Genomic DNA, 26,681 nt, shown 5'->3' on the forward strand with positions numbered 1-26,681 from the left:
TATGCCTCCTTATAATCCTTTTACCAAAGATATATTTTGCTTTTCTTATACACCTTACACATAAACTGTTTTTTTTTTCCCCGATAGTTTTACATTCAGGAGGCCTACTTTTAAATTATACAACATTTTTGCATAAATTCTTTTTTTAACACACTTTTTTTATAATTTTTTTTTTCTTTCACGACTTTTACAGGCAATTTTTTTTTTGACATGCCTTCACTTTCAGACTTATTACAAACATTTCTTTAAACAACCAGTTAATTTATTTCAGGACAAGAAATACCATATAACACTCTTTTTATATAAATTCTGCCCCCCTCCCTTTTTTTTTTCCTTAGGATACTTCTGAACTGGTGAGTTGTACTCACAATGAGGTTTCCTCTAAAAGTTATTATTATTATTTTTTTACTTTTTTTTTTTGTTGTCGTTGTTAGCAAAGCAGTTGCCGCTACAGATTGAATGAATGAATGCATTTGGGCCATCCTTGGGTTACTGGGTTAAGGATTTTTTTTTTTTTTTTTTTGATAGGAAGGCCTCAGTGCTTTCCGGGTTACGCCCTTGTTTACACTGACAACATAGTGGTATTTTGGAGTGTTATAGAGTTACGGAAAATACCTTCCATTATCAATTATAGGTTTTAAATTTACCTTGGCTTTTAAAGGAATAGGGTACACTTTTTTTTTAACTACTTGTATATATCTCTCTTTCTTTCTTTCTCTCTTTGACTTTGTCTCTCTTTGACTTTCCTTTTGCCTTTGTCTCTTCCTTTCTCTCTCTGCCTCTTTCTGTCTCTCCTTGACTCCCTCTTTGTCTGTCTCTTCCTCTCTGTCTCTTCTCTCTCTCTTTGCCTCTGCCAGAGGCTTATGCTGCTGTTCTCTCAACCACCACGTGTTGGGGGGCGGGGGATCTAAAACAAGCTGGTCTGAGTTCCCTGGCTTACAGGTTACCTTGTGCCATACCTTTGAAACAAGGGACCGGTCCACGCTTCCTTCTAATGGCCAACCTACCTCTAATGCTGACCAGTCTATCTTACACACAGTTCTAAATTTTCCTGGTGTCGTAGCACTCCATAGTCTCCCTTGAATCCTTTTTTTGAAAATTTTCAACACAGTTCCTTGTGGGGTGGGCTTACTTTGTGCCCCATGTTTCCTCTAGACAAAACACCAGGCTCACACCACATGCACACCACAAAACAAAGAACGGGTAAAAAGGGCACACACCCGCTTAAGCTCTGGGAGATTCCTGACCCCCAGGAAATGTGAGATCAGAAATGTTTATCATTTTCAGCTGCTATATTTTGGGGTATTTTAAATGCACCAATAGATAACTAATACAAAAACTAAATTTTCAAATTTTAATTAATTTAAATGAATGTAGCCACATATGGCTGGGGGCTACCCTATTGAACAGCACAGGTTTAAAAATCATGCTTGCTTTGTTACATCTTTCTATTGAGAAATTCAGAGTCTCAAAAGGTAAAATAATATAATTTCAACTGTATGTCCCTATGGGTGCACCATATCTATGCTGAGGGGTCAGGTCACCTCTGTACTTCCAGTGAAAGAGTTGTTGGAACTCCCCCAAGACTTTTTTTTTTTTTTTTTGAGACAGTCTCACTCTGTTACCCAGGCTGGAGTTTAGTGGTGTGATCTCGGCTTACTGAAACTTCTGCTGCTGGGTTCAAGAGATTCTCCTGTCCCAGCCTCCCAAGTAGCTGGGATTACAGGCACTTGCCACTGTACCTCGTTAATTTGTTTTTTTGTTTTGTTTTGTTTTGTTTTTGTTTTTGTTTTTGTTTTTCGTATTTTTAGTAAAGACAGGATTTCATCATCTTGGCCAGGCTGGTCTTGAACTCCTGACCTCGTGATCCACAGTCTCCCAAAGTGCTGGGATTACAGGCATTAGCCACCATGCCTGGCCTCCCCCAAGACTTCTTTAGGCAGTAGGAAAATTGTATGAAATAGAAACTTCAAAAGAATGAAGAATGACAAAATGGTAATGCGTGGATAAATATAAAAGATATTTTGCTCAATTTTAAAATATAGTTGACTAATTGAAGCAAAAGGAATAGAAAGGTATTACAGGGGCCATAAGAAATGTAGAAATAAAATCAATGACTACCATAGCACAAAGGATGGGCGGGTGAAATGGAAGTACACTGTGGTAAAGTTGTCACATTAAAAATTAAGTTGAATAATATTATTTGAAGGTAGCCTTAATAAGTTAAATGTGAATATTGTGACCTGTAAAGCAGCCACAAGTAGGCCAAGAATGGAGATGAAATAGAATACTAAAAATAGTCAGAAAGAAGTCAGGAAGAGAAGAAGAGGGTAACAATGAACAGATGAGACAAGCAAAAAATAAATGACCATATGGTAAATTCAAGCCCAAGCTCAATGATAATTACCGTAAATGCTGTTGGACACTCCATTTGAAAGACAGATACTATCAGACTACATTACAAAGCAAAATCCAATGAAATGGAGTCTGGCTCCACTTTTGATGGCTGACTGCTGACAGCATCAAACCCCACCTTCTCTCTCTCCCTCTGATCCACATCTGCTTGGGCAGAAAGCCCCGGGGCTCCTCCCTTGGTACCCATGGGAAGTTCAAACCAAGTAAGCCCTGACCATCACAGAAACCCTCACCCCAGCCCCAGCCCCCAACCACAATAAAAGCCAAAGCCAGTTGACCCTCCTGACTCTCTCAAGCCTTGTTGGGAATCTTCTCTGCTCTCCCCAGAAGGCCTCATTACATGAGTAATAAATCTCTTCATACCCTCCTGGTGCATGTGTAGCATCAGCAGCCACAACATTCAACCAATTTTAGGCGGGTGGGGGAATCTATCCTATCTTCGTGATGTGACTATAGCATCCAAATATATGATGTCTATGTGAAAATTCACTTTAAATGTAATGGCACCTCTAAGATAAAAATCAAACATGCAAAAAGAAATACCGTGCCAACACTAATATATGAAATCTTCAGTAGTTACATTCATATCAGAAAAATTAAATTTCAGGACAAGGACTATTATCAGGGATGGTGTGGTATCGATATAATGATAGACGTACATTAGTTGAAAAACAAAGAATTCAGATACAGCCTGTATATTTACATGTCACCAAGTGTCCAGGGTAATTACTTCATTAGAATAAGGAGTCTTTTCAACAAATGACCCTAAAACAATGGAATACCTGTATAAGAAACAGTTAATACCAACACTTATTTACAAAAATTAACTCAAAATAACTCATAGGCCTGAATATGAAAGTTAAAACTATAAAACCTCTAGAAAAAAAGGATAAAAGTCTCAGCAAAATTAAACTTGGCAAATATTTCTTAAGACAGAGAAAAGTAGAAAACATAAAATAAAAAGTTAAAGAATGAAACTTCATGGAAAATTAAAACCGGTCTTCAACAATATTTTCAAGATGCAATCTCTGGATCTCACACAGGATTTGTATTTAGAATACATTAAAAAACAATTACAAGTCAATAAGAAAATCAGCAAAGTAATTTTAAAATGGGCGAAGATTTGAACAGACATTTCACAAAATAAGATATGCGTATGGCCAATAAGCATAAGAAAAGATACTTCACATAATTAGTCATAAAAGAAATGTAAAAATTAAAACCACATGAGATGCTATTTAAATTATAGCCAGTAGAATGGCTATAACAAAGAAGGCTGACCACACTAAATATTAGAGAGGATACAAAGCTGCTGGACTGCTTGTGCATTGCTGATAGGAATATAAAATGATAGAACCTCTTTGGAGAACACTTTGGCAGTGTCTTATAGATTCAAGCTTACACTTATCATATGACCCAGCAATTTCACTGTAAGTATCTACCCAAAAGAAATGAAAACATGAGCCCACACAAAACTTGCGCCCACAAATTTTCATAGTAGTTATTCACAATAGCCAAACACTGGCAACAACAGAAATGCCCACCGATGAATATACAAAATATCCTTTTCCACATAATGGAATACTGCTTGCCAATAGAAAGTAACAATCTGCTGACATCCCCAAAACATTGATGCATGTCAAAAACATATCACTGAGCAAAAGAAGTCAAACACAAAGAGCTACATACTATATCATTCCCTTTGTATAAAACCTGAAAATTGGCTCGGTGTGATGGCATGTGGCTGTAATCCCAGCACTTCGGGAGGCTGAGGCAGGAGGATTGCTTGAGCCCAAGAGTTTGAGGTTACAGTGAGCTGTGATTGCACCACTGAGCTTCAAGTTGGGTGACAGAATAAGATGCTGTCTCTGTTAAAAAATAGAAAACACACAAACCTGGAAATGGCAAATCTGCTCTGCAGCGATGAAAAGCAGACTAGAGGTTGCTGGGCCAAGGCTGCATGGGTGGTTCCCCGGGAAGCAGAACAAGTGAACGTGGAGGATGCTGCTCTGTATCTTAGTCACTGTGGCGTTTTCATTCCTGTATTCATTTGTCAAAACTCATCAAATCATAGGCTTTAATGGGTACATTTTCTTTTACATAAATTACATCTTAACAATGTTGATTATTAATATTTTTACATACTCCTGAATTTTTCCTTACAGAAAAATACCAAATAATACAGGTATTCTCCCCTTCAGAAAGTGGAACTTAAGCCCTCCCCTAAGAAGGTGGACTGAGCTTTATGACTTGTTTTCAAATAATATATAGTATGCAAAGGGAAATAGAAACTTTACATTGGAAAAACCTGGCAAACTCTACCTTAACCAAGTAATCTAGGTTAACACCCCAGTGATGTCATGTAGATATCAGGGACCCCCTCATATGATAAAATAAAAAGGCATTTCACCTCTGTGATATCCTTTCCAAAAACCCATAACCCTTCTCTAATCATGAGAAAATAAATCAGACAAGCCCAAAATACAAAACACCTGCCCAGTGTCCCTCAAAACTACCAAGGTCATGAAAAACAAGGAAAGCATGAGAAATTGTCATTGATCCAGGAATCAGAAGAGACTAAGACAAGACAACTAAATGCATTGTTATACCCTGTCCTGTATCTTACAACAGGAAAACAATACTGAGTTTTTAAAATGGTAAAATTTAAATCAAGTCTGGAGTTTACCTAATAGAAATTTTATTAGTTTTTTATTACTGCATAACAAATTACAACAAATTTATTAACTCACACCTGCATAGCTGTGTGCATTGATTAGCTCATCAGATATCTGGGCACAGCATGATGGAGTTCTCTGTTCAGTGTCTTACAAACCTGAAATTAGGCTATCAACCAGGCTGTGTCCTTCCTGGAGGCTCTGAAGAAGAATACACTGCCAAGCTCATCTGAGTTGCTCCCCATATTCATTTTTTTGCTATTGCAGGAATGAGCTCCCCATTTCCTGGTTGGCTGTCAGCACGGCGTCTCTTAGCAGCTAGAGGCTGCTCCTCTTGCCAGCGGCACCCTCATCTTCAAAGTTAGCATGAGAATGTCACTCTTGTCAAAACCCTCTCAGGCTTTGCATCTCCCTGACTTCCCTGACTCTCACCTCTTCACCAAGATTTAAAGGGCTCATAGGATTGGGTCAGGTCCACTCTAATAATTTATCTATCTTAAGGTCAACTGATTGGGACCTTAATTACTTCTCCAAAATACCTTCACAGCAACAGCCACAGGATCATTTGATCGAATAACTAGTAGAATGTGTGCATAGACCAGGGGCCTGGACTCTTAAGGGCCATCGACTCTTAAGGGCCATCTTATAATTCTGCTTGCCACAGTGATGTGCCAATATTGGTTTATACTTGACAAATGCACTACAATAATTAGCAGAAACTGAAACTGAGTGACTGGCATATGAAAACTCACTCTACTGTCTTTGCAACTTTTCTGTAAATCTAAAATGACTCCAAATAAAAATTTACATAAAGAACATTCTCTTTTAAAAACCTAGTTAAATACATCATCTCTTTCCTGCTGGGACACAAACTGATAGAATCACTGCATTCAATTACTATAAACAATTATAGAGGAAGGAGGAGGATGACGATGAAAAGAAGAAGGAAAAGGAAGCAGCAGCTAACATTTAATGAGAATTTTTTAAGTGCCAGGCATTTTCTTAAGCACTTCGTATAGACAATCTTATTTAATCTCAAAAACAACCCTATAAGGCATTACTTTATTGGGTGATCTCCCCATTTTACAGATGAATAAATTATGATAGAGATGGTCTTATGGCTTGCTCAAAGTCACATTATTAAGTGGTAGTGGAGCTAGAAATCAAATTCAGGTAATCCGATTCCAGAGTCCACATTTGGAAGCATTTCCCCATCGGACCTGTCATGCATATTCCACATGTTCCACAACACCAGCCACTCCGTCTTTCCTCAGAAGCTGATCGCTTCCAAAGAATGTAACATGGGCAGTGATTTATATTTGACCCAAATACTTCTGTAAATGTGATTATCACCATAGAAGCCAACACAACATTGCCCTAAATTGTCTTGCAAAAAAGAATGCTCAGAGCTCATTCTGATGAGTTTCTGTTTATTAAAAAAAAATTCAGGCCGGGCGCGGTGGCTCAAGCCTGTAATCCCAGCACTTTGGGAGGCCGAGACGGGCGGATCACAAGGTCAGGAGATCGAGACCATCCTGGCTAACACGGTGAAACCCCGTCTCTACTAAAAAATACAAAAAACTAGCCGGGCGAGGTGGCGGGCGCCTGTAGTCCCAACTACTCGGGAGGCTGAGGCAGGAGAATGGTGTGAACCCGGGAGGCGGAGCTTGCAGTGAGCTGAGATCCGACCACTGCACTCCAGCCTGGGCGGCAGAGCGAGACTCCGTCTCAAAAAAAAAAAAAAAAAAAAAAAATTCTTATCCATAGGATTTGATCAATTACAATAATGTCCCCACTGAAATATTACCAACCTACCTTGAAGTAGATGTGAATTATACAGTTCATAAACCATCTCTCAGATGTAAACAAGAAGCAAGAGATTCATTTCAAAACTATTACCAAAATTGAAAAAAAAAATTTAAGGTTTAACTCTGAGATTTACTTTTCTTATTCTCCCTGTAACAGATGGTTTTCTATCTAGGCAAACTATAAGGCAAAATTTATATTCTCTAAAAATATAGTAGCTGTGCCATTGGCACCCATCCCCCATATATAAAACAAGTGAAAATTCTTTTCAGTCAATTCCCCAAAATAACTAGGACTCCAGCCATCCCCCAGAAACAGATTCCAACCTGGCTGCTATTAATAAGTTTCCATCTAAAGATGCTGTGTAGTCCTCAGGCTTCTTCAGGTACCCAGAATTGAAGCCCAGCTTTAACTAGTTTAATCAACTACAGACATTTGCTGGCTGGTAAAACTGTGAAACAGGGTGGATCAGGTTTTCTGTGTGTGTGTGTCAGTGGGTGGGGAAGATGAGATTCATCCCTTGGCACTGTTTCTCAGTATTGGTCTCAACTTCTTCTACTGTATAAGGGAAAGCTTCCTGCACCATGAGAAGAACAGTATATGACTTCAGAAAATACCTAGATTAATTTATGTCATCTAGTAACCCCAAGGAAAGGGGGCTTCAGTCCCATCATGTTTATATGAAGTCCAAGGCCACATTCTCATCCCTTAGACAGACTACTGTGGCTGAACAGGGACAGTGATTGGCCAGGACTGAGCCATGTGACCAGTCGAGGTCCTTTGGAACTGATTAGCAACCTTACCAGATTACTGCCAAGTGGCACCAAGAGAGGGTTTAAACAGGTGTTCCTCTGCTGTTTGCCAGATAGAATACTGCTCAACTATATCACCTGACTGTTTCCTGATATCCTCCTTTTACCACTTATGGACATGCCCAGCTCCATTGTGGACACTTGTAAACCCAAAGAAAGAGACCTTGAATATTCGGTCAAGGGACTGTGGAATGAAGGACCCCATATCTGTAGCTGGTGGGGGAAGCACTGATGAAGGCTCTGAATTGTACCTGTGGTTAGTAACACTCCTGCTCTATCTGTTTACCTGTTGGCCCATCTTTACTGCATTTTCATTCACTGCACTTGCTAAAGGCTTATTACTCACAACTCAGATGAATCACCTCCACTGTTTCATTCCTGCCTTTTTTAATAGACTGAGAAGGGGGTGGCCACCTAACCAGTTGGAAGCAGAAGAGCCGGTTTAGCCTTTTCATCCTAAGCCTGAGGTGTCTGGTCACAATACTCAGGGGTTTTATGAATGTAGGGTACTTAAAGCCTCTTTGTTCCAGCTTTGAGCTTCATTCTCCAGTTCTTGAGCATCAGAGATAATGTCACTCAACAAAATGCCCATGAAAATTAATACTTCCCCACTTTTTAAATTCCCTTAAAACAGTTTGTATTGATGCTTTATTATTTTAGCTCCTTTTTGTTTAAATGTCCTCTTTTGAATATCATTTCAAACACACAATCTTTTTTTATTTTTTATTTTATATCTCTGTATACAACCTGATGTTTGATATACATGTACATAGTGAATGGTTGCTCTAGTGAAATAAATTAACATATATCCATCATCTCATATAGTTATCCTTTTTGTATGTGTGGCAAGAGCACCTAAAATCTACTATTTTTCACAAAAATCTCATATATAATACATTATTATTAACCATCATCCTTGTCTTGTACATTAGAGCTCTAGACTTGTTGATCCTACATATCTTCAACTTTGGATCCTTTGACCTATAGCTCTCTATTCTCTCCTTCTCCCTTCATCTCCCCAATCCCTGATAGTTACCATTTTACTCTCTTTCTCTATGTATTTAACTTTTTTATATTACATATGCAAGTGAGATCATACAGTACTTTTTGTGTATGACATTTCACTTAGCATAATGTCCTCCAGCTTCACCCATGTTATGGCAAATGCCAGGACCTCCTTCTTTATTAATGGCAGCCATGAGAAAGGAGAATCTCCATAGATAGATGGATAGATATCATCATATCTTCACTCATCCACAGATGAACACTTCAGTTGTGCCCATATCTTGGCTATTGTGAAAAATGCTACAAAGAACGTGGAAGTGCAGATATCTTTACAAGATGGTAACTTTATTTCCTTTGGGTACTAACTCAGAAAAGGGATACCCGCGTCTTATGGTAGTACTATTTTTAATTTCTCTCCAAACTATTTTCCACAATGACTGCACCAGTCTACCTTCACACCAATAATAAATATACAATCTCTAAAGATGCAACCAGTTTCAACTAACTGTAGATATTTTGCCAAAATTAAACATGACCAGATTGTCACAATTTGGCCATGAGAACCTCCTAACCTGGCTCCTTCATCCTTTTAGCATCACCAATTTTTCTTACAACAACATCAGATTACAAATCCCTTCTAATTTTTTCCTGCCCAGTACATGGAAGAGCTATCTTTCAAAAAATCCTCATTCCTTTTAGTGAAAAATGCTGTGTGAGACTAAACTCTAGGTGCTGGAAATCATAAACGGTGCTACTGTGGTATCAAGTGGTTGCGCTGGTAACAGACCTAGATAAGGCGCTCAGTACTCACCTTGCAAACAGCTTTCAGTAAATTACAAATGTTTAGCCCACAAGCAGCTAAAAGCTTAATAATAAAAATGATCAACAAAGTGCTGGAATTAACCATAATATACAATTCATTCTTTAGTTAACTTTACATGATTCAAAGGATAGACCTATTTTCTTTCACACTACAAGGAACACATTAAGGTACTTGTAGGTTTATTTGTCCATTCTATGAGGAAATGCCATACAAAAATTAAGCTAAATTTCTATTTGCCAATGTGGTGAAATTTGAAATAGAGATTCAAATAACTTAAGCAAAATGCAGAAGAAAAGATACATATAAAAATTAAAGAACACAAAATTATATATTTTTCTATAAGTACATGTAGATATATTCTAGAAGTAGTGCAGGGAAGGTGAGCCCCATAATTAGGGCTTACCCTGGGAGGGTTCTTGACTTCACCCAGGAAAGAATTCAAGGATGAGCCAGTAGGGTCAGCAAATTTTCTTCAAGTGGCAGTGTACAGCAGCAGCAGAGGTACTGCTGCTTGTGGAGCAGGGCTACCTCATAGGCAGTGTACCCAGAGTAGCAGCTCAGAGGCAGTTCTGCAGTCATTCTACATCCACTTCTAGTTATTTGCAAATTAACAGGTGGATTATGCAGAAGTTTCTAGAAAAACGGTGGTAACTTCTGGATTGTCAGGTTGTTGCTATGGAAAGGGGTGATAACTTCTGGATATAGCCATGGCAAAGGTAAACTGATATGGCACGCTGGTGGGCATGTCTTATGGAGAGGTGCTTCCAACTCTTCCCTGTTTTAGCTAGTCCTCAATTTGCTCTGATGTCTGAGCCCCACTGCCAGAGTTAAGTCTTGCCTGCTTGCACACTTGTAGTACCAGCTTCTTAAGAGGCTGAGGCAGGAGGATCGCTTAAGCCTGGGAAGTTGAGGCTGCAGTGAGCCAAGATCATGCCACTGCACTCCAGCCTGGGCAACAGAGCAAGACCCTGTCTCAAAAAAAAAAAAAAAAAGAAAAGAAAAGAAAAGGAAGAAAAAAAGAATAAAGTCTCTCTTCCTACCTTAGAGTATTCCTCTACTGACCTCTGAGATTTTAACAAGAGTACTCAGTTGAAACATGAAAAATGAGAACTGATGGCTTCAAGTTAGTTTTATTACTCAAAATAGTTTGGGAACTTCTTGGGGATTTTCTTAGGGCCATGGCTTAGACTTTGTACTATCCTCAATGGAAACAAACTGGAGAATTTCATTTTCTGAAAATCGACAGTGACAACTCACAATCATTTTAGGATAAAAAAATTGAATGATATAAACTAGAAAATAATGTTCACGTGTTCTCTTAAAAAAGATAAATTTAAAAATTTTGCCATCTTAAACCCTTTCAAAGAAGAGATGGAGATAAAAAAAAATCAAACAAACTGATTACCAAAAAAATACATTACAAAAATGAACAATGGCCACATAGGTGCATACAATCTCTGCTTTTAGAAACAATTCATTGTTGGAAAGTTCTATAATATTAATTATAAGTCTTTAGAATAAAAAATGTCAGAAAAGCCTGGGGAAAAACCAACAAACAAATGGGAAGTTTACAAAATATAGGTACAATTTTAGATGAAATTATCTGGAAAGGGACTTTCCAAATTAATGCCAATGTAAACTGAATACTCAAAATAGTCAGAAGTTGAATAGAATTTTAAATGGACTCAAAAAAACAAATATAAATATTAATGAGACAAAGAGAATATATGATCATTTATTTAGATGCACAATAGGCATTTTTTAAAAAATCAATTCCCATTAATGTTAAAAAACACATGTATCATGAGTTCATGGATACTTTCAGAACTAAAGAGAACATTTATATATACAACCTGACAGCCAGCATATTTTTTTAATTTAATGGGGAAATATGAGAACCATTAATGCAGAATATAGACAAGAAGGCCCACTATCTTTACTACTATTTACCATATTATTAGAGGTATTAGCCATGCAATCAGAGAAGAGGAAGAAAGTAGAGCCTTAGAAATAGAAGGGAAGAGATAAAAATCAATTTGAAAATTATGTATGCTATATCTGATATAGTGTGATATAATTAAATATCTGGAAAACACAAAATAATTGATGAAAACACTACACAAGCAATAAAATAATTTTATAAGATAATAGCTTATAAAACTACAATTACAACAATTAATGACCTTTATATATACAAACAAAAAATTGGAAAATGAAACGTATTTTCATGACAGCAAAAAAAAAAAAAAATCAAAATACCTAGGCATAAGCTTAATAAGAAAAATCCTTGTATTTATTGTCAACTGATTTTTAATAAAGATACAAAGACAATTCAATGCAGAAAGAAACATCTTTTTGAGAAATGGTTGTGAGTGTGAAGAGACAACCTCTGGATTGGGAGAAAATATTTGCAAGTCATATATCTAATTACAGGTTAGAAGAAACTATCATCAGAGCCTACAGACAGACAGCCTACAGAATGGGAGAAAATTTTTACAATCTATCGATCTGACAAAGGTCTAATATCCACAGCCTACACAGAACTTAAACAAATTTACAAGAAAAAGAACAACCCCATTAAAAAGTGGGCAAAGGACATGAACAGACACTTCTCAAAAGAAGACATACAGGCAGCCAACAAACATGAAAGAAAGCTCATCATCACTGGTCATTAGAGAAATTTAAATCAAAACCACAGTGAGATACCATCTCATGCCAGTCAGAATGGCTATTATTTAAAGGTCAAAAAACAACAGATGTTGGCAAAGTTGTGGAGAAAAAGGAACACTTTTACACTGTTGGAAGGAGTGTAAATTAGTTCAACCATTGTGCAAGACAGTGTGGCAATTCCTCAAAGACCTAGAGGCAGAAATACCATTTGACCCAGCAATCCCATTACTGGGAATATACCCAAAGAAATATAAATCATTCCATTATAAAGATACATGAACATGTATGTTCATTGCTGCATTATTCACAGTAGCAAAGACATGAAACCAACCTAAATATCCATCAATGATAAACTGGATAAAGAAAATGTGGTACATATATGCCACAGAATATTATGCAGCCATTAAAAGGAACAACAAGATCATGCCTTTGCAGGGACCTGGATGTATCTGGAAGCTGTTATCCTCAGAAAACTAATGCAGGAACAGAAAACCAAATACCACATGTTCTCACTTCTAACAGGGAGAAAGAATAGGTAATGGATGCTGGGCTCAGTATCTAGGTTATAGGATGATCTGTGTGGTAAACCACCATGGCACATGCTTTACCTATGTAACAAACCTGCACATCCTGCACATGTACCCCTGAACTTAAAATAAAAGTTGAAGGAAAAAAGTTATTATCCAAAATATAAAAATAAACAATAATAAGAAAACAAAAAATCCCAATTTTAAAAGCAGGCAAGGAACCTGTATAGACATTTCTCTAAAGAAGACATACAAAATGGCCAACAGATACATTTAAAAATGCTCAACATGACTAATCATTAGGGAAATATTCTCAGATTTGATATCAAAAGGTTGAATCTTAAAAGATATTAATGGGCTGGGCGCAGTGGCTCACACCTGTAATCCCAACACTTTGGGAGGCCAAGGTGGGAGGATCACCAGGTCAGGAGATCGAGACCATCCTGGCCAACATGGTGAAACCCAACCTATGCTAAAAATAAAAATAAAAATACAAAAATTAGCTGGGTGTGGTGGTGCATGCCTGTAATCCCAGCTACTCAGGAGGCTGAGGCAGGAGAATCGCTTGAACCAACGAGTCAGAGGTTGCAGTGAGCCAAGGTCACACCACTGCACTCCAGCCTGGCGACAGAGCAAGACCCGTCTCAAAAAAAAAATGATATTAATGATAAGCTGAACTCCAATCACCCTATGAAAGATCCCACAAAACTATTGAGATACTAATTCACATTCACAAGGATAGCAAAAATCTAAAAAGACTAGAATAGGTATTAGCTAAGATGTGGAGAATTGGAACCCTCATACATTGCTGTGGTATTGTAATACGGTACAGCTGATTTGGAAAACAATTTAGTATTTCCTCAAAACGATAAAGACAAAGGTACTAGTAATATATGACCCAGCAAATCCATTCCTATGTATGTACCCAAAAGAAATGAAGATATATATACACACAAAAACTTGTTCCATACAAAATGTTCACAGTAACATTATTCATAAGAGCCAAAAAGTCAAATACAAATGTTTGTTAACTAATGAATGAATAAACAAAGTCTAACGTATTCATACAGTGGAATGTTACTTAGCCAAAAATAGAATGAAGTATTGATTCATACTACAAATTGAATGTAACTTAAAATTGTTAAGCAAAGTGAAAGAATCATGTTACAAAAGGCCACATATTATATGATGCCATTTATATGAAATGTCCAGAATGGGCAAGTTCATAGACACAGACAATAGAATATTAATTTCTATGAGCTGGGGAAGAGAGAAATGGGGAGTGATTGTTAATGAGTATAGTATTTCTTTCGGTGTGTTATAAATGTTCTAAAATTCGATAGTGGAGGTGTCTACACAACTCTGTGAATACACTAAAACCAATGAATTGTAATTTAAATATGCAGATTTTATGGTATTAAATTATATCTTTTAAAAATTATTATGTATGTTCTAAAAAGACTAATAACAAAATTAAAAGAAACCACAGACTATGAGGAACTGTCCATGTATCATATATTTGATAAATTAAGGACTTGTAAGCCAGCATTTATTAAGAACTCTTTTAACTCAATAAAATGAGCAGCCAAGACAGACAACCCAAATTAAAAATGAGCAAATGATTTGTATACATTTCACCAAACAAAGTCAAACGAATGGCCAATAAGCACATAAAAAAATGCTCAACCTAATTAGATATTATGGAAATGCAAATTAAAACCACCATGAGATGCCACTTTGTACCTACAAAAATGGCTATAATCATAAAGACACAATCCTGGATGTTGGTGAGGATTTGAAGACGCTAGTTTTAAACGTTGCTGGCAGGAATGTAAAATGTCACATTGGAAAACAGTTTGACAGTTTCTTACAAAGCTATTGATTTGTCATATGGCCCAGCAATTTCTCTCCTAAAAACATATGTGAACACAAATATTTTTATTTACATGTTCAGAGCGACATTATTCCTAAGAGCCAAGAAGTAGGAACAATCCATATGTCCCTCAACCGGTGAATCTATAAATAAACTAGGTCTTTTCCATGCAATGGAATACTGTTCGGCAATAAAAAAAATTAAGTATCAACACATACTACAACAGATGAACCTCAAGAACATCATGCTGAGTGCAAGACGCCAGACACAAAATACTACGTGTAGTATGATTCCATTTACATAAGATGTAGAAAGAAAAACTTATAAAGACAGAAAGCAACTCAGTGGTGCCTAGGATTGGGAATATTAATAAGCATGAGAAAACTTCTCAGGGTCATGGAAATATTCTAAAACTGGATTGTGGTGATGCATAACTCTAGAAATTTACTAAAAGTCAACGAATTATAAACTTATAGTGTGTACATTTTATGGCATGTAAATTGTAGTTTGACAAAGCTGTTAAAAAATAAGCCAGTTATGTGACCTTGTTAAAAACTGGAGGAAAAAAGTGAAACAAGCCAATAATTAAGAGCATTAAGAATAGATTCAGAGGCGTGAACCCAGGAGGCGGAGCTTGCAGTGAGTGGAGATCGCGCCACTGCACCCCAGTCTGGGAGACAGAGCGAGACTCCGTCTCAAAAAAAAAAAAAAAAAAAAGAATAGATTCAGAGCTTTTCATAAAGCATCTTCAGAAAATATCATTCAGTAATACTCCTACCTCACTCAAAAAATAACCAGAAAAATGTAAATGGAGAAAAAGAAAGGAAACTCTTCTAAAAGTTATTCCAAATATTTACCTTATAAAGTCTAAAAAGATGATAGAGGAGGAATACTGATCAACTACCTCATTTATCTTCTCAAATACCACATTTATTACACAATATCAAAATGCTTATGCATCTAACAATGGATAATGTTAGAATGGAAGATGAAAATACGGGCATCCTCTCCATCTGGTATGTTGTTTTACGTTGTCCCGGCATTTGAGTTTTAATTTATGTTTTGCTACTGTATTCCTAAATTTTCTTTCCTATGTGCAATTTGGCACAATATCTGTTGGAGAATAATAACATGAGCCGAGTAAACTATTGTTTTATTTTACTTGTGTATTATAACATGTCAAAATACTAGAATTAAAGAGACCTCCCCAAAATTACTAGTTCATACTCGTTACTGGAGAGACTTTGTCTCCTTTAGTGCACAAAACTACAAGATACCGATTTCCTTTCAAAAGAAACCAAGGGGAGATTATTAATGAGGTTTGGTTTGACTCACCTTATGCATGGCACAAAGAAAAGGACATTTCACTTTCAAGGATGGTTACAAACACGTACACTATTGGGGTCATTAAATCATTGATTTGGTGGCCAAGACTGGAAATGCAAGTGAGACAACATTTAAAAGAATGGACGACTTTCATAATCATATGAATAACACTGGTGGTTGTTTTTTGCTAAAAGCAGCAATGCCATGGCAACGATCATCTTAAGGAGAAGAAAATCTTCCAAAGAAGAGGATGCTGTTGGATTCATTGTGCCTGATGAAGAACAGGAAGGGATGATTGCAGTGAACATTTTCATGACCTGGGGCGGATGTGACAGTAAAGCCTATGCCGGTGGCAGCTGCAGCCTCGGTGCCTTCTTCAGTTACCGCCACAAAGGAACTGTGCAGGAACTTCTGGGCGTGCAACCCAGAGAGTGAGGACATTCCCGAGTAGTCAGCTTTGTGCTCACTGAAGGCATCGCCTATCCCCATGGCAGCCAGGACCGCCTCAAGGTCGTAACTGTCCTCCACCTCAAACCGGGGCAAGTGCAGATTCACCCTTCTTTCTTCCATATGCCCTGGACTAGTCCACTCTACCAATTTCTCAGGACTTATTTTATCTATTATCTATTTTCAAAAAAAGAAGAGTAGAATGGTATGATTATGAATAAAAATCTAAAACAGTGTAACACTGATTTGTGTCAGTCAGAAGTTATTAATTTTAGTAATATTAAAAGTGGAAATTTTATTTCACTAGATTATTGTCTTTATACTGCAGGCGGTCGTCTTATATTTCTTTATGTAAATTATCTGTTTGTATGTGGAAATACCGTAGCATTAAATACGTTTTTAAAGATTAAAAATAAGTCATTTCTTCTTTTATCAACCTAGTATATATTTCATTTTAACTACCTCCCCTAGTCTTTGAATGCATATATATTTACATAGTTGCAATCACAGTGAATGTCCATTTTATTTGATAAAAAGTAAACTTTTTCACAATATTACATATCTCTCCTATCTTCAAACAGCTAGATAATATTCTTATGAAGTTGATAAATTTTTCCCAATATTTAGCTATTCATTCACTTTACAAACATTTAGTCTGTATCAGGCATTGTGATAGATTTGACAGTTACTAAGGATACAAAAATAATAATTATGATGAATTTCAAACCAGGCATTCCAGTGTATTTAATACCTAAATAACTGAGTTGACCCAGAAAGGCAATTTTTTTCTTCTGCATTATTTCTTTAGGGTAATTCCCACAACTGGGGTTTTTGAATCAGAATATAAATACTCTTACAGCTCTGAGACATACTGCCATTTTGCTGTCCCAAAATATTTTCCAACTTAAAATGCTACTAGCAATATTTCACAGAAGTAGCACAGCATCTGATAGTATAAGAAGATAGCAGTTATCATTTGTCGAGTGCTTTCTATGTCTTAGACCCCTTCTAGTCTACAATTCTATAATCATTCCAACACTGCTACACATTAAGCACCATGGAGCCCTCTTTAGAGATGGGCAAGTATTGAAGTTCAAGGAAGTTAAGAAGCTTCAAGGGTCAGAAAGCCACTAGAGAAACAGGGATTTGAAACAAAGCTCTCCTGATTTTCAAAATACAGGACACTAGCCACATAATTTTTTTAACCGCAAAATGAGTGAGAGTAAATCAATGGTGTAAGGGTGTAAGAAAGAAATTCAAATGCTCCAAGACTAAGAGTGTACGAAAGAAATTCAAAAGCTCCAAGAGCCTACTGTACAGTGCGCAGAATTGGTTGTATATACGCATATGTGAATTTTTTTTTTCCAGGAAAGGGGTCCGTAGATATCAACCATTTCTCAGAATGGTGGATGATCTTTATGACTCCCATATAATCTTATTCATTTCAGTTCATCCCAAACATTCTTGGATTGGTTTTTCTCAATAAACCTGACTCGTACTATTTAATGCTCCCCAGTAGACATCCATCTATAGCTGTTGGAGAGTGAGAAACACTTTCTATTTGACACTGCTGGCCACCAGCTCCTACTCAGAAGCCCTGAGACAGAAAACCTCAGGAAATGAAAGCAAGAATAAGGAGATGTAAGCGTTTACCTTCTCCAGACCATCGATGTCGTTGGGCAGAAGCACAAACATGCTTAGGTCATTGTTTTTATATGGAATCCCTAGAATTTTGGCCTGCAAGTCCTCCAGGAAAGTGAAGCTAAAGGAATGGCTCTGTGTCATCATCTGCACAGATTTACTTGTGCTCTGCAACAAATTAACAGAGCACACAATATCAAAGGACATAAGACCAAAGGCTTTAAGGCAACCAAGTTAGTTCATCAAAATAATTAACTCAATCTAAAATAAAGCCCAGAGTCTCAGAATGAGCATTTACTATCTACCAGTATGCATTTGCTCAAATATGACTTTGGACTTTTTTAGCGGGGTGAGGGATGGAGTCTCACTCTGTTACCAGGCTGGAGTGCAGTGGTGCGATCTTGGCTCACTGCAACCTCCGCCTCCCGGGTTCAAGCGATTGTCCTGCCTCAGCCTCTCAAGTAGCTGGAACTACCGAAGCGCACCACCACACCCAGCTAATTTTTTTATTTTTAGTAGATACGGAGTTTCATCATGTTGGCAAGGATAGTCTCAATCCCTTGACCTCGTGATCCACCCACCTTGGCCTCCCAAAGTGCTGGAATTACAGGCGTCAGCCACCGCACCTAGCCGTGACTTTAGATTTTATATTCCATGTGTAAGCACATCACAAAAAAAAATTAAGGAGCATACCTTATTCATCCAAAATTTCTCTTCCTTAGTATTTTCTTTCTTAAACTCCCTGTCCCATTGCCCTTTAAAATAAACTGTGTTCACCAGCACCAGCTTGGTAGAGCTACTAATAGAGCCATCTGGGAACAAGTCCTTGATTGTTTCTGTAAATGAAGAAACAGAAAAAGGTTGGCCCATCTTCCAAATGACAAGTAATATGCATGACACATATGATGCAGATGGACTTGACTGATCATTAAAAACCAGCCAGGTCAGCACCTGAGGGCCTTGCTGACTAAGGGTTCGCTGGCAGAATCGGCAAGGAGGTTCTCATTTTGCCCATCGCCTATTTATCCCACTGGATAAATTGAGGTTCATGGTTAAGAGTCCGGACTCTGGGGTCAGATGCCTCTGTTAGCATCCAGTTTGCCTCTTATCGGCTGAGGAATCTTGGGCAAGTTATTTAAACTCTCCGTGCCTCAGTTTCTACATCTGTAAAATAGGAATAAAATCTGCCTCATAGGGTTGTTGAAAGGAGCAAATGATTCAACACATGTAAAGCTCTTGGAACACCATCTCACACACATAATAAGCACTCTGTGTTAGCTATTATGCTTACCATTTAATATAGTTACCGCCTGAGATTGAGGGATTACTTATTATATTGGAGAAGGAGTTGATATTTTTGTCTGAGTTCAGCCCATCCCACAATAAATACTAAAAAATACTGTTCAACCAACTTTTTGAAAGATCCTATTTTTTCTGCTTTTCTTATTTCCTTTCTTCAGGCCAAGGATGAGGGGGGAAAAAACACATTCTAAGTAACAAAGGTGTCTCTGATAATTGGTATAAAAATGGAATCTGAAACTCTAACACTAAAGTATCAACTATTGCTCCCCAAGGTGAATTTCCACATTAACATTTCTCTGTGGATTTCTCATACTAGGGGATGAGAAAGGAAGAATGGGATAAGAAACTTGTCAAATCCTCTGCTGTGGGGGGGTGGGGGGGGCTGTCGTTTGTCATTATCCCTGCACAATGCTTAAGTGAAGATGAAGACCAGGTGGCCCCAGCTGTGGATGGGAACAAGTCTTGACGGGAGAGCTGCGTGTTTCTCACTTAACACAGACAGAGAAAAACTCAGGAAGAAAGGCTCTGATATAAAGGAAAGAATGTAAACCCAAGACAGGCATACAGGCATCATCCCATTTTCGGGACCCCCAAGATATTGTGATCCATGGCTATGTGTAAACAGTTCTCCAGCAAGCGTTTCCATGCATTTGGTTTCATGCAGTTCCCCCGCTGGCTCCCCTTGGCCTCTCCACATTTGCAGAAATTGCTCCACCATCTGCAGTGCCCTCCCTACCTCCTAGGCCCAGGCTTGCCCTTCCAACCCTGCAAAACCTGTCTCAAGTCCCTTCCCAAAGCTTGTGCATTATATGGCACCTCACGCAGTGACAAGTCCAGGGCTTCACTCACAGCAGATTGTCAAGAAGTGTTTTTTGTCTGTTTGTTTGTTTGTTTCTGGTTTTTTGCAATGAATGACCCACCCATACTCTACCATTTGTTTTGCTTTCAACCCAGGAATTAATCTTCTTTCGACTTTCATCTGCTGCGTTTACAAAATCAACAGGTTCCAGAGATGCATGATAATATTTTTCAACATAATCTAAGTATTTCTTTAGGAGAAACAAGGAAGGAATAAAAAGAGGTTAAAAAGTCAATTTATCAATTGCCAACATCTCTAAATAAATTTATGTATACATTGGGATGACTAATACAGTAAGAGAAATTGTAAGGTCCTGGGCATCTCACATTGAGTACCTGCATGCACATTTTTATGCAGCTTATCTGGGGATGAGGCAAAAATCAGGCTCAGATTGCCAGGACTATAAAGAAGCTCCCTGCAGTTCTGAATATCTGTAGATCAGGATGGAAAAGCACCGCAGGGATGTGACCAGAGCCAGGCAGCCCGACTTCAGGACCCACAGTCCTACTAGAGCCCCTTGGCCATTCCAGAATACCACTCACAGATATGGTAAGCACAGCAAACTTACTTGAAGGAAGAGGTATGTTTTTTCTCCAAACAGCCTGTTGGCTATGTTCAGTTCATAATCGTTAGTGAGTTTGCTTATTTCAGTCAAAAACTTTTGGAATTGTTGATGTATTGCTTCTGTCTTCTCAATCTTGAAAATTAAAACAAAATCTCAACAGGTTATCTTGGCAAAAGCAAGCCTAGATTCTCCCCTAAGAGGATGCGGCTGCTGGGTCTCTCCCCCAGTTTGTCAGCCTCAAGGGTGATCTCTGTGTTTGATGTGGCCCCTGGATACCAGGTGGCCTTTACACAAGTCATATGATAATGTAAGTTATGACCAATCTGAGCTCCAGAGAGAAGCCTTCTCTGCCAGCCCAACATCACAGATCTTGCTTTTATAACCCAAGTTGTGGGTTTTTTTGGTCTCAAATAAAAGTGCTCACTAAATGTTAAATAAGCTTGTTTTAAGCTCCTCACAAGATTCTAAGCATCAAGGAAAGTAAATGATTTCCCTGGACAATTCTTATCTATTGAAGTTAGGAAATATTTTTCCAGAGTGAATAAGAAGAGTGACTCCTAATGGTATGAGTCACTCCACATTGGGCTGAAGTGAGATTTATCCTTGTCTCCAGGGGAAAAAAAAAATGTTTTCTGGATATTTTGTGTAGGACCCATCAGCTTTCTGGTTGAAGGTTTCATATTCTATGTTACCTTAACAACATATCTGGAATGCCATTATTTCAACATGTCAATACAATCAATATTAATTGTATATTTATATATAATATATATTTCAGCAAAAATAATACATTAAAATTAATATTTTGTATTCTTTTCTCATACTAAGTTCTTGAAATACAATATGCATTTTACACCTGTAGCACATCTCAATTCAAACTAGATCTATTTCAAGTGTTCAATAGCCACTTGAGTGGCTACCATGCTGGATAGCTGGGAACTAGATAAACTCTCACCCAGGCAAATTAGGAGGCTTGTGTTAGAAGGGCCATTTTTGCATTGTTTGTAGAAGGAAGGAAGGAAGGAAGGAAGGAAGGAAGGAAGGAAGGAAGGAAGGAAGGAAGGAAGGAAGGAAGACCTGTCCCATCAACAGAATAAATGAGGAAATAGCTATAAAAATGAATCAAATAGGGCTATAAGTATCCACTTAAAATAGATGAATCTTATAAACACAATGCTAAGCCCAAAATAACCAAGTTCCAAAGAATAATGACAAAAATATATGGTATGTAATGAAATAATAAATACGTGAGAATCATGAACATCTAATGCACAATAGTGGGACTTCCTCTCTCAGGACAGGATGGGGGTGTGCTCAAGGAAGGTATTATACATCAGCCTAAGGGGCATCAGCGATTTGATAATGGTTTATTTCATACACTGAAAAGAGGAGTTAAAGGGTGTTTATTGCATTTTTCCTTATACCTTTTGTATATATGTCTTGAGATTTTACCAGCATTTTTTTAAAGCAAGATTGAGAATACTCTGAATTTATGTAATAATCAAATGCGTACCTGGTAAGCCAGTCTCTGGACAAATTATTAAATGAGGAGATTGGAGTAGATGACCTTTAAGATGTATTCCAGTCCTAATATCCTTTCAGTCAGTAATTCTATTCTCTTCATACCTCTGTGGCTCCCAGGAAAATTTTGGGGAATGGGCAAAGCTGCTAGACAGCGTGTATATGTAAGCTGTGCCTTACACAAAGCTGAAATTCAGTTCCGAGTCATCCAGCCCTTTACAGAGGAGTAGAGCAGCTATCGCAAAGAATGAGCTGTTTTCTAACTTGCACAAAGGTTCTACATGGGCTATCATGGCTGAGAAAGAATGTGCTCTGAAGACAACTGCACTCCTCAATTGAGGGGACATTGCAGTGGCCACGTGACCCAACTTGGTTGCACAAACCCTGAAAGGAAGCCTGACTCTCTACAGGTTCAACTGAGCCACCCACATGACCTAGCCTTTTGGGGTTGTGAAATGAGCAGCTCATATTGCTGGGTGATCTGAGCCATGGTTTTAGGAGGGTCTGGAATTGCACTATGACTACTGTCAGAGCAGCTGTGCCCTTCCTGAGACTGCTAACATCTGATCCTAGCCCTGACCTAATGGGCTTATTCCTTTCCCCTGTTTGAGTAGACTCTCCTTTGGGTGGGGAATACAGGAACACTGGAGCTGGAAAAGACCTCAGGAAGTCATTGGGCCTGTACTAACTTTTTAAATACAATATCAGCATGGGGTTAAAAATATGAATGGAGTTTAGTAATAATATCACCTACTGCTACCACTGCCACCACCGCTGGCTCAGTTACCAGATGCCCCTACTGGACACTTTACAGAGGCTGAAAGAAGATAAATAACTTGCCCAAAGTAGCATCCCTCTTAAGTGACTGAGCCAGGACTTGAACCTCAGTCTGTTTAACTCCAAAACCCATCCACTCTGCTATGGGAACTTTTCAGTCTATTAGCCTTACCAGTTCTATCATAGCAGTGTTGTCCATTACAACTAAGGTCTCTTCTCAATACTAAGGGGTTATTACTACTGTATAATCCTTACAACATTATTTGTCTACCGTGATTATTATTGGTTAATAATAAAGAAATAATATTGCTTTCATGCCTGTCTCAGCCCTTTTCCCCAGAGAGCCCACGCCTAAAATGCAACTCTATTGAAGTTTGTAAAACACATCTCCCCACCTCTTTTCCTTCAGCCTTTATTCTCACCACCTCGTTGTCTTCAGCCTTTGTTCTTGAGCTCTTCGTGCCTTTTTCAGAGTGAAATACCTGGAAGAGATAGAAAATATTACTGTGGTGCTCAGAGAAGAGGAAACCTCACACAGAATCAGTCGGGGGAGAGTGGACGCTTGTGAAAGAAACCTCGGTGGTATATGAGGTGTCCTTCTCCCCTTGCAAAATCATGAAAAGGTCTGTGTTTACCTCTGATTTTCTTTCTTTCTTTCTTTCTTTCTTTTTTTTTGTGACGGAGTTTCACACTTTTGCCCAGGCTGGAGTGAAATGGCATGATCTTGGCTCACTGAAACCTCTGTCCCCTGGGTTCAAGTGATTCTTCTGCCTCAGCCTCCCGAGCAGCTGAGATTATAAGCACCTGCCACCACACCCGGCTAAGCTCATGCCTGTAATCCCAGCACTTTGGGAGGCCAAGGCATGTAGATCACCTGAGGTCAGGAGTTCGAAACTAGCCTGGCCAACATGGTGAAACCCTGTCTCTACTAAAAAATACCTCTGGTTTTTTCTAAGGAGCTCGTATTAGCTTATGTGTTCCTGTGTTCATCTTGGATGTGTCATTTTTACCCTTGTGGGCATTATGTCACTTTTTCCATAAGTGCTTTTCATGCTCTGTCTTAATTATGAGTGCAATGGCTTTAGACAAGGTCACTCAACCAGTCCCTACTCAAAACAATTCAAGTTTCTGGGAGCAGGTGGGGAGACGGTATTTGGAAAGGGAAGAGGGCTTTCCTGATAGACCTGAAATTGCTCCCCGTCTTGAAAGTCTTTGTTTCCTGGTCCACCATGAACATATTTTTAAGATAATGCAAGAGGGCTGAACAACCCCCAGAATGAATTTGTGCATGGAAAACACGGAAGCCCCCCGACTGCGCCCAACCTCCTCCAACTGGGAAGCGGTGGCTCCTCGGGTCCCCAGGAGGAGCATGCCAATGGCAGTCAAGAGGCCCACAGGGGAAAAGAAGATGTTGCCATCATTTGTTTTCTTCAGCTCTTTGAAAAGATCAAACCCAAATCGAGTGCTGATGGCGCCCAGTGAATCCATGATGATGATTTAGCGATATCTAGAACAGCAAGAACAACAATCAACACTGAACAGTTAAATTACTCTGTGTCAGGGGAACCCTTCCTGCTTCCATTCCTCTTCTTGCATTGATACAGAATACAGAGATTTCCACCCTCTTGGTGAAAGGTCGCTGCTGCCTGCTTCTCACATCCTCTCTTGGCCTTCTCTTGCCGGGAGACATCCATCAATCCACTGCAGTCTTCCATCCTCTGGTGGTGCTCAGTTCTCATTACCCCAGGGGGCAGGGTTCATGTGTTAATGACTTTATTCTCTTGTTCTCTGTCTGAACCTGCCTGCCTCTGCCTCCCCACAACCTCCTCTTCACGAAAGCTTCCCCAGGTAGACCCAGCCCTTGTCCGGGCAACACCAGTTTGTCCAGATGTGGGGCCCATGATAAGGCAGGGGGGTAGGCACAAGAATCTCCACGGCCCTCAAGTTCAAGCAGCGCTCTCTGATCCAACCTTAGCAATAATAAAGCCAAGACTTGAATCCTTATCTGATACTATTTCTCAATGGATTCAAAATTCAGCCCAGAGAGGGACAGGATTGATTAAATCTCTTAAACCCCTTTCCCTAACTGCATAAAAACTTGACTCTGGGCTGAATTTTTCTGAAGCAGAAACCACAATCTCTGGTCATGAATTATTAGGTGGAGATGAAACGGTTTTCTTGTTTTACACTGTTCTGTATTGTTTTAGGCTTGTACATGAGCCTGCATTACTTTTGTCATTTCACAAAAATAATTTTTAAAGAGCAATTAATGTTTGCCAAAAATAAATAGGTAGAACTGTTTTTATGTTTGCTTTATTATCAGCTACTTTATAACTAGGAAGTAAAGGCTTTAGGAGAAATCCTAAAACAAAAATAAGATTAACGAAAACTAAAGTTTTTTAAAGCCCACATACTTCGGGGCCTTTTGCCCTCAAGGGCCCATCCCTGCTAAGGCATCCCACATCCATATCGAAGCTTCCATTTCAACCTCGGGTTTCCCTGCAGGGATTCTTTACAGGTTAACTAATAAAGAAAATGGATTCATTTACTGTCAAAGATGATACATTGTCATGGCCATGTAGGAACTGAATGAAATAAAACTACCTCCAGAAAGTCCACGCACAATACAAGTAATCCTTTCCAACAACAAACATCATCGTTCTCAGAATACAGAGGTCTTAAATTGGAGCCAAAATAAGAACTTACCTCGGGTTTTTGGAGAGACAGTGGTGGCCGGGCAAGGAACTAGGAAGCATATGTCAATTAAGTAGCTGGGATTCTTAATTTATAGTTCTCCACATCTGCTTCAGTGGTGGTTTTCCACCTTGAGTGCACCTTAAAATCTCCTTGGAACTTTAAAAAAAATCTATGCTCAAGCCCCACCCCAGACGAACTGAGTCAGCATCTCTCGGGTGGAAACCAGACATCAGAATTTTTATCACCCCAGGTGATTACAGCGTACAACCAACGCTGGGAACCAAAGGTATATAGCCTGATGAAGACATACATTAAACGCATACTTTACTTACCACGATGGACAGAGCTGTGTCCTGACAAGTCATTCTCTGTAACAGAGTTATTTTTGCAGTTGTATTGTTTAGGAGTGCCAGATGCCAGGAAGAAAATGAAAGAAAACTATCTTGCTAGAAAAGAACAAGAAAAAGGAACAAGAAAATTTCGGGTAGGCAGCCACATACAAGCAAGAGTTCACGCGCACGCGCACACACACGCACACACACCTATTCTTATTCTCAATTATTCCATCCATTAATTATAAAATATCTCATTTTAATTCATTCAATAAACATTTATCAAGTCTATTATGTACCAGCTACTGTCTCTAACGCTAATAATTCATAAGCCCTCAATACCCTCACTGATTTCAGGAAAACAACACTACCAAAAAAACCTCAACAGGAAATTACACCCCCAGATTCCAGTTTTTCCTGCCAACCCTGCAGCATTTGTACTGGCCCTACCAGTTCATTAAAAGAAACTGTGCTTGGATTAGTCTCAGCTTTAATCTTCAGTAAAGGGCTTGAAGATTTGCCATCGTTGCTGGGCAGCAGCTCCTAGAAGGGCGTCTTAGCTCTTCCTTCTGCCTAGAAGAACACCTCTTAGATACACAGGCTCGAAG

General features: G+C 38.6%; 1 protein-coding gene across 1 annotated transcript; it reads right to left on the minus strand.

The window, feature by feature from the left end:
- Positions 1–11,725: 11,725 nt before the first annotated feature.
- On the minus strand, positions 11,726–26,375 carry LOC105476991 (serpin family B member 13). Its single transcript, XM_011733293.3, has 8 exons — positions 26,074–26,375; positions 24,368–24,551; positions 23,440–23,526; positions 20,750–20,878; positions 20,254–20,371; positions 18,714–18,856; positions 18,033–18,188; positions 11,726–16,556 (listed from the first exon to the last, which is right to left on the minus strand). Exons 2-8 carry the CDS (start codon positions 24,530–24,532, stop codon positions 16,152–16,154), a joined length of 1,203 nt encoding a protein of 400 aa, XP_011731595.1. The 5' UTR covers positions 24,533–24,551; positions 26,074–26,375; the 3' UTR covers positions 11,726–16,151.
- Positions 26,376–26,681: the final 306 nt, after the last annotated feature.

This window comes from Macaca nemestrina, chromosome 19 (genome assembly GCF_043159975.1).
Source record: "Macaca nemestrina isolate mMacNem1 chromosome 19, mMacNem.hap1, whole genome shotgun sequence".
Classification (NCBI taxonomy): Eukaryota; Metazoa; Chordata; class Mammalia; order Primates; family Cercopithecidae; genus Macaca; species Macaca nemestrina.

Bases quoted from the DNA above. Each gene is read 5' to 3' on its own strand.
- LOC105476991 (XM_011733293.3), bottom strand. From the start codon at position 24,532: ATGGATTCACTGGGCGCCATCAGCACTCGATTTGGGTTTGATCTTTTC. The intron at 20,879-23,439 runs GTGGGGAGATGT...TTAATTTTCAAG, and splicing joins TAAAGGCTGAAGGAAAAGAG to ATTGAGAAGACAGAAGCAAT. The intron at 18,857-20,253 runs GTAGAGTATGGG...CTTCATTTACAG, and splicing joins GGTTGAAAGCAAAACAAATG to AAACAATCAAGGACTTGTTC.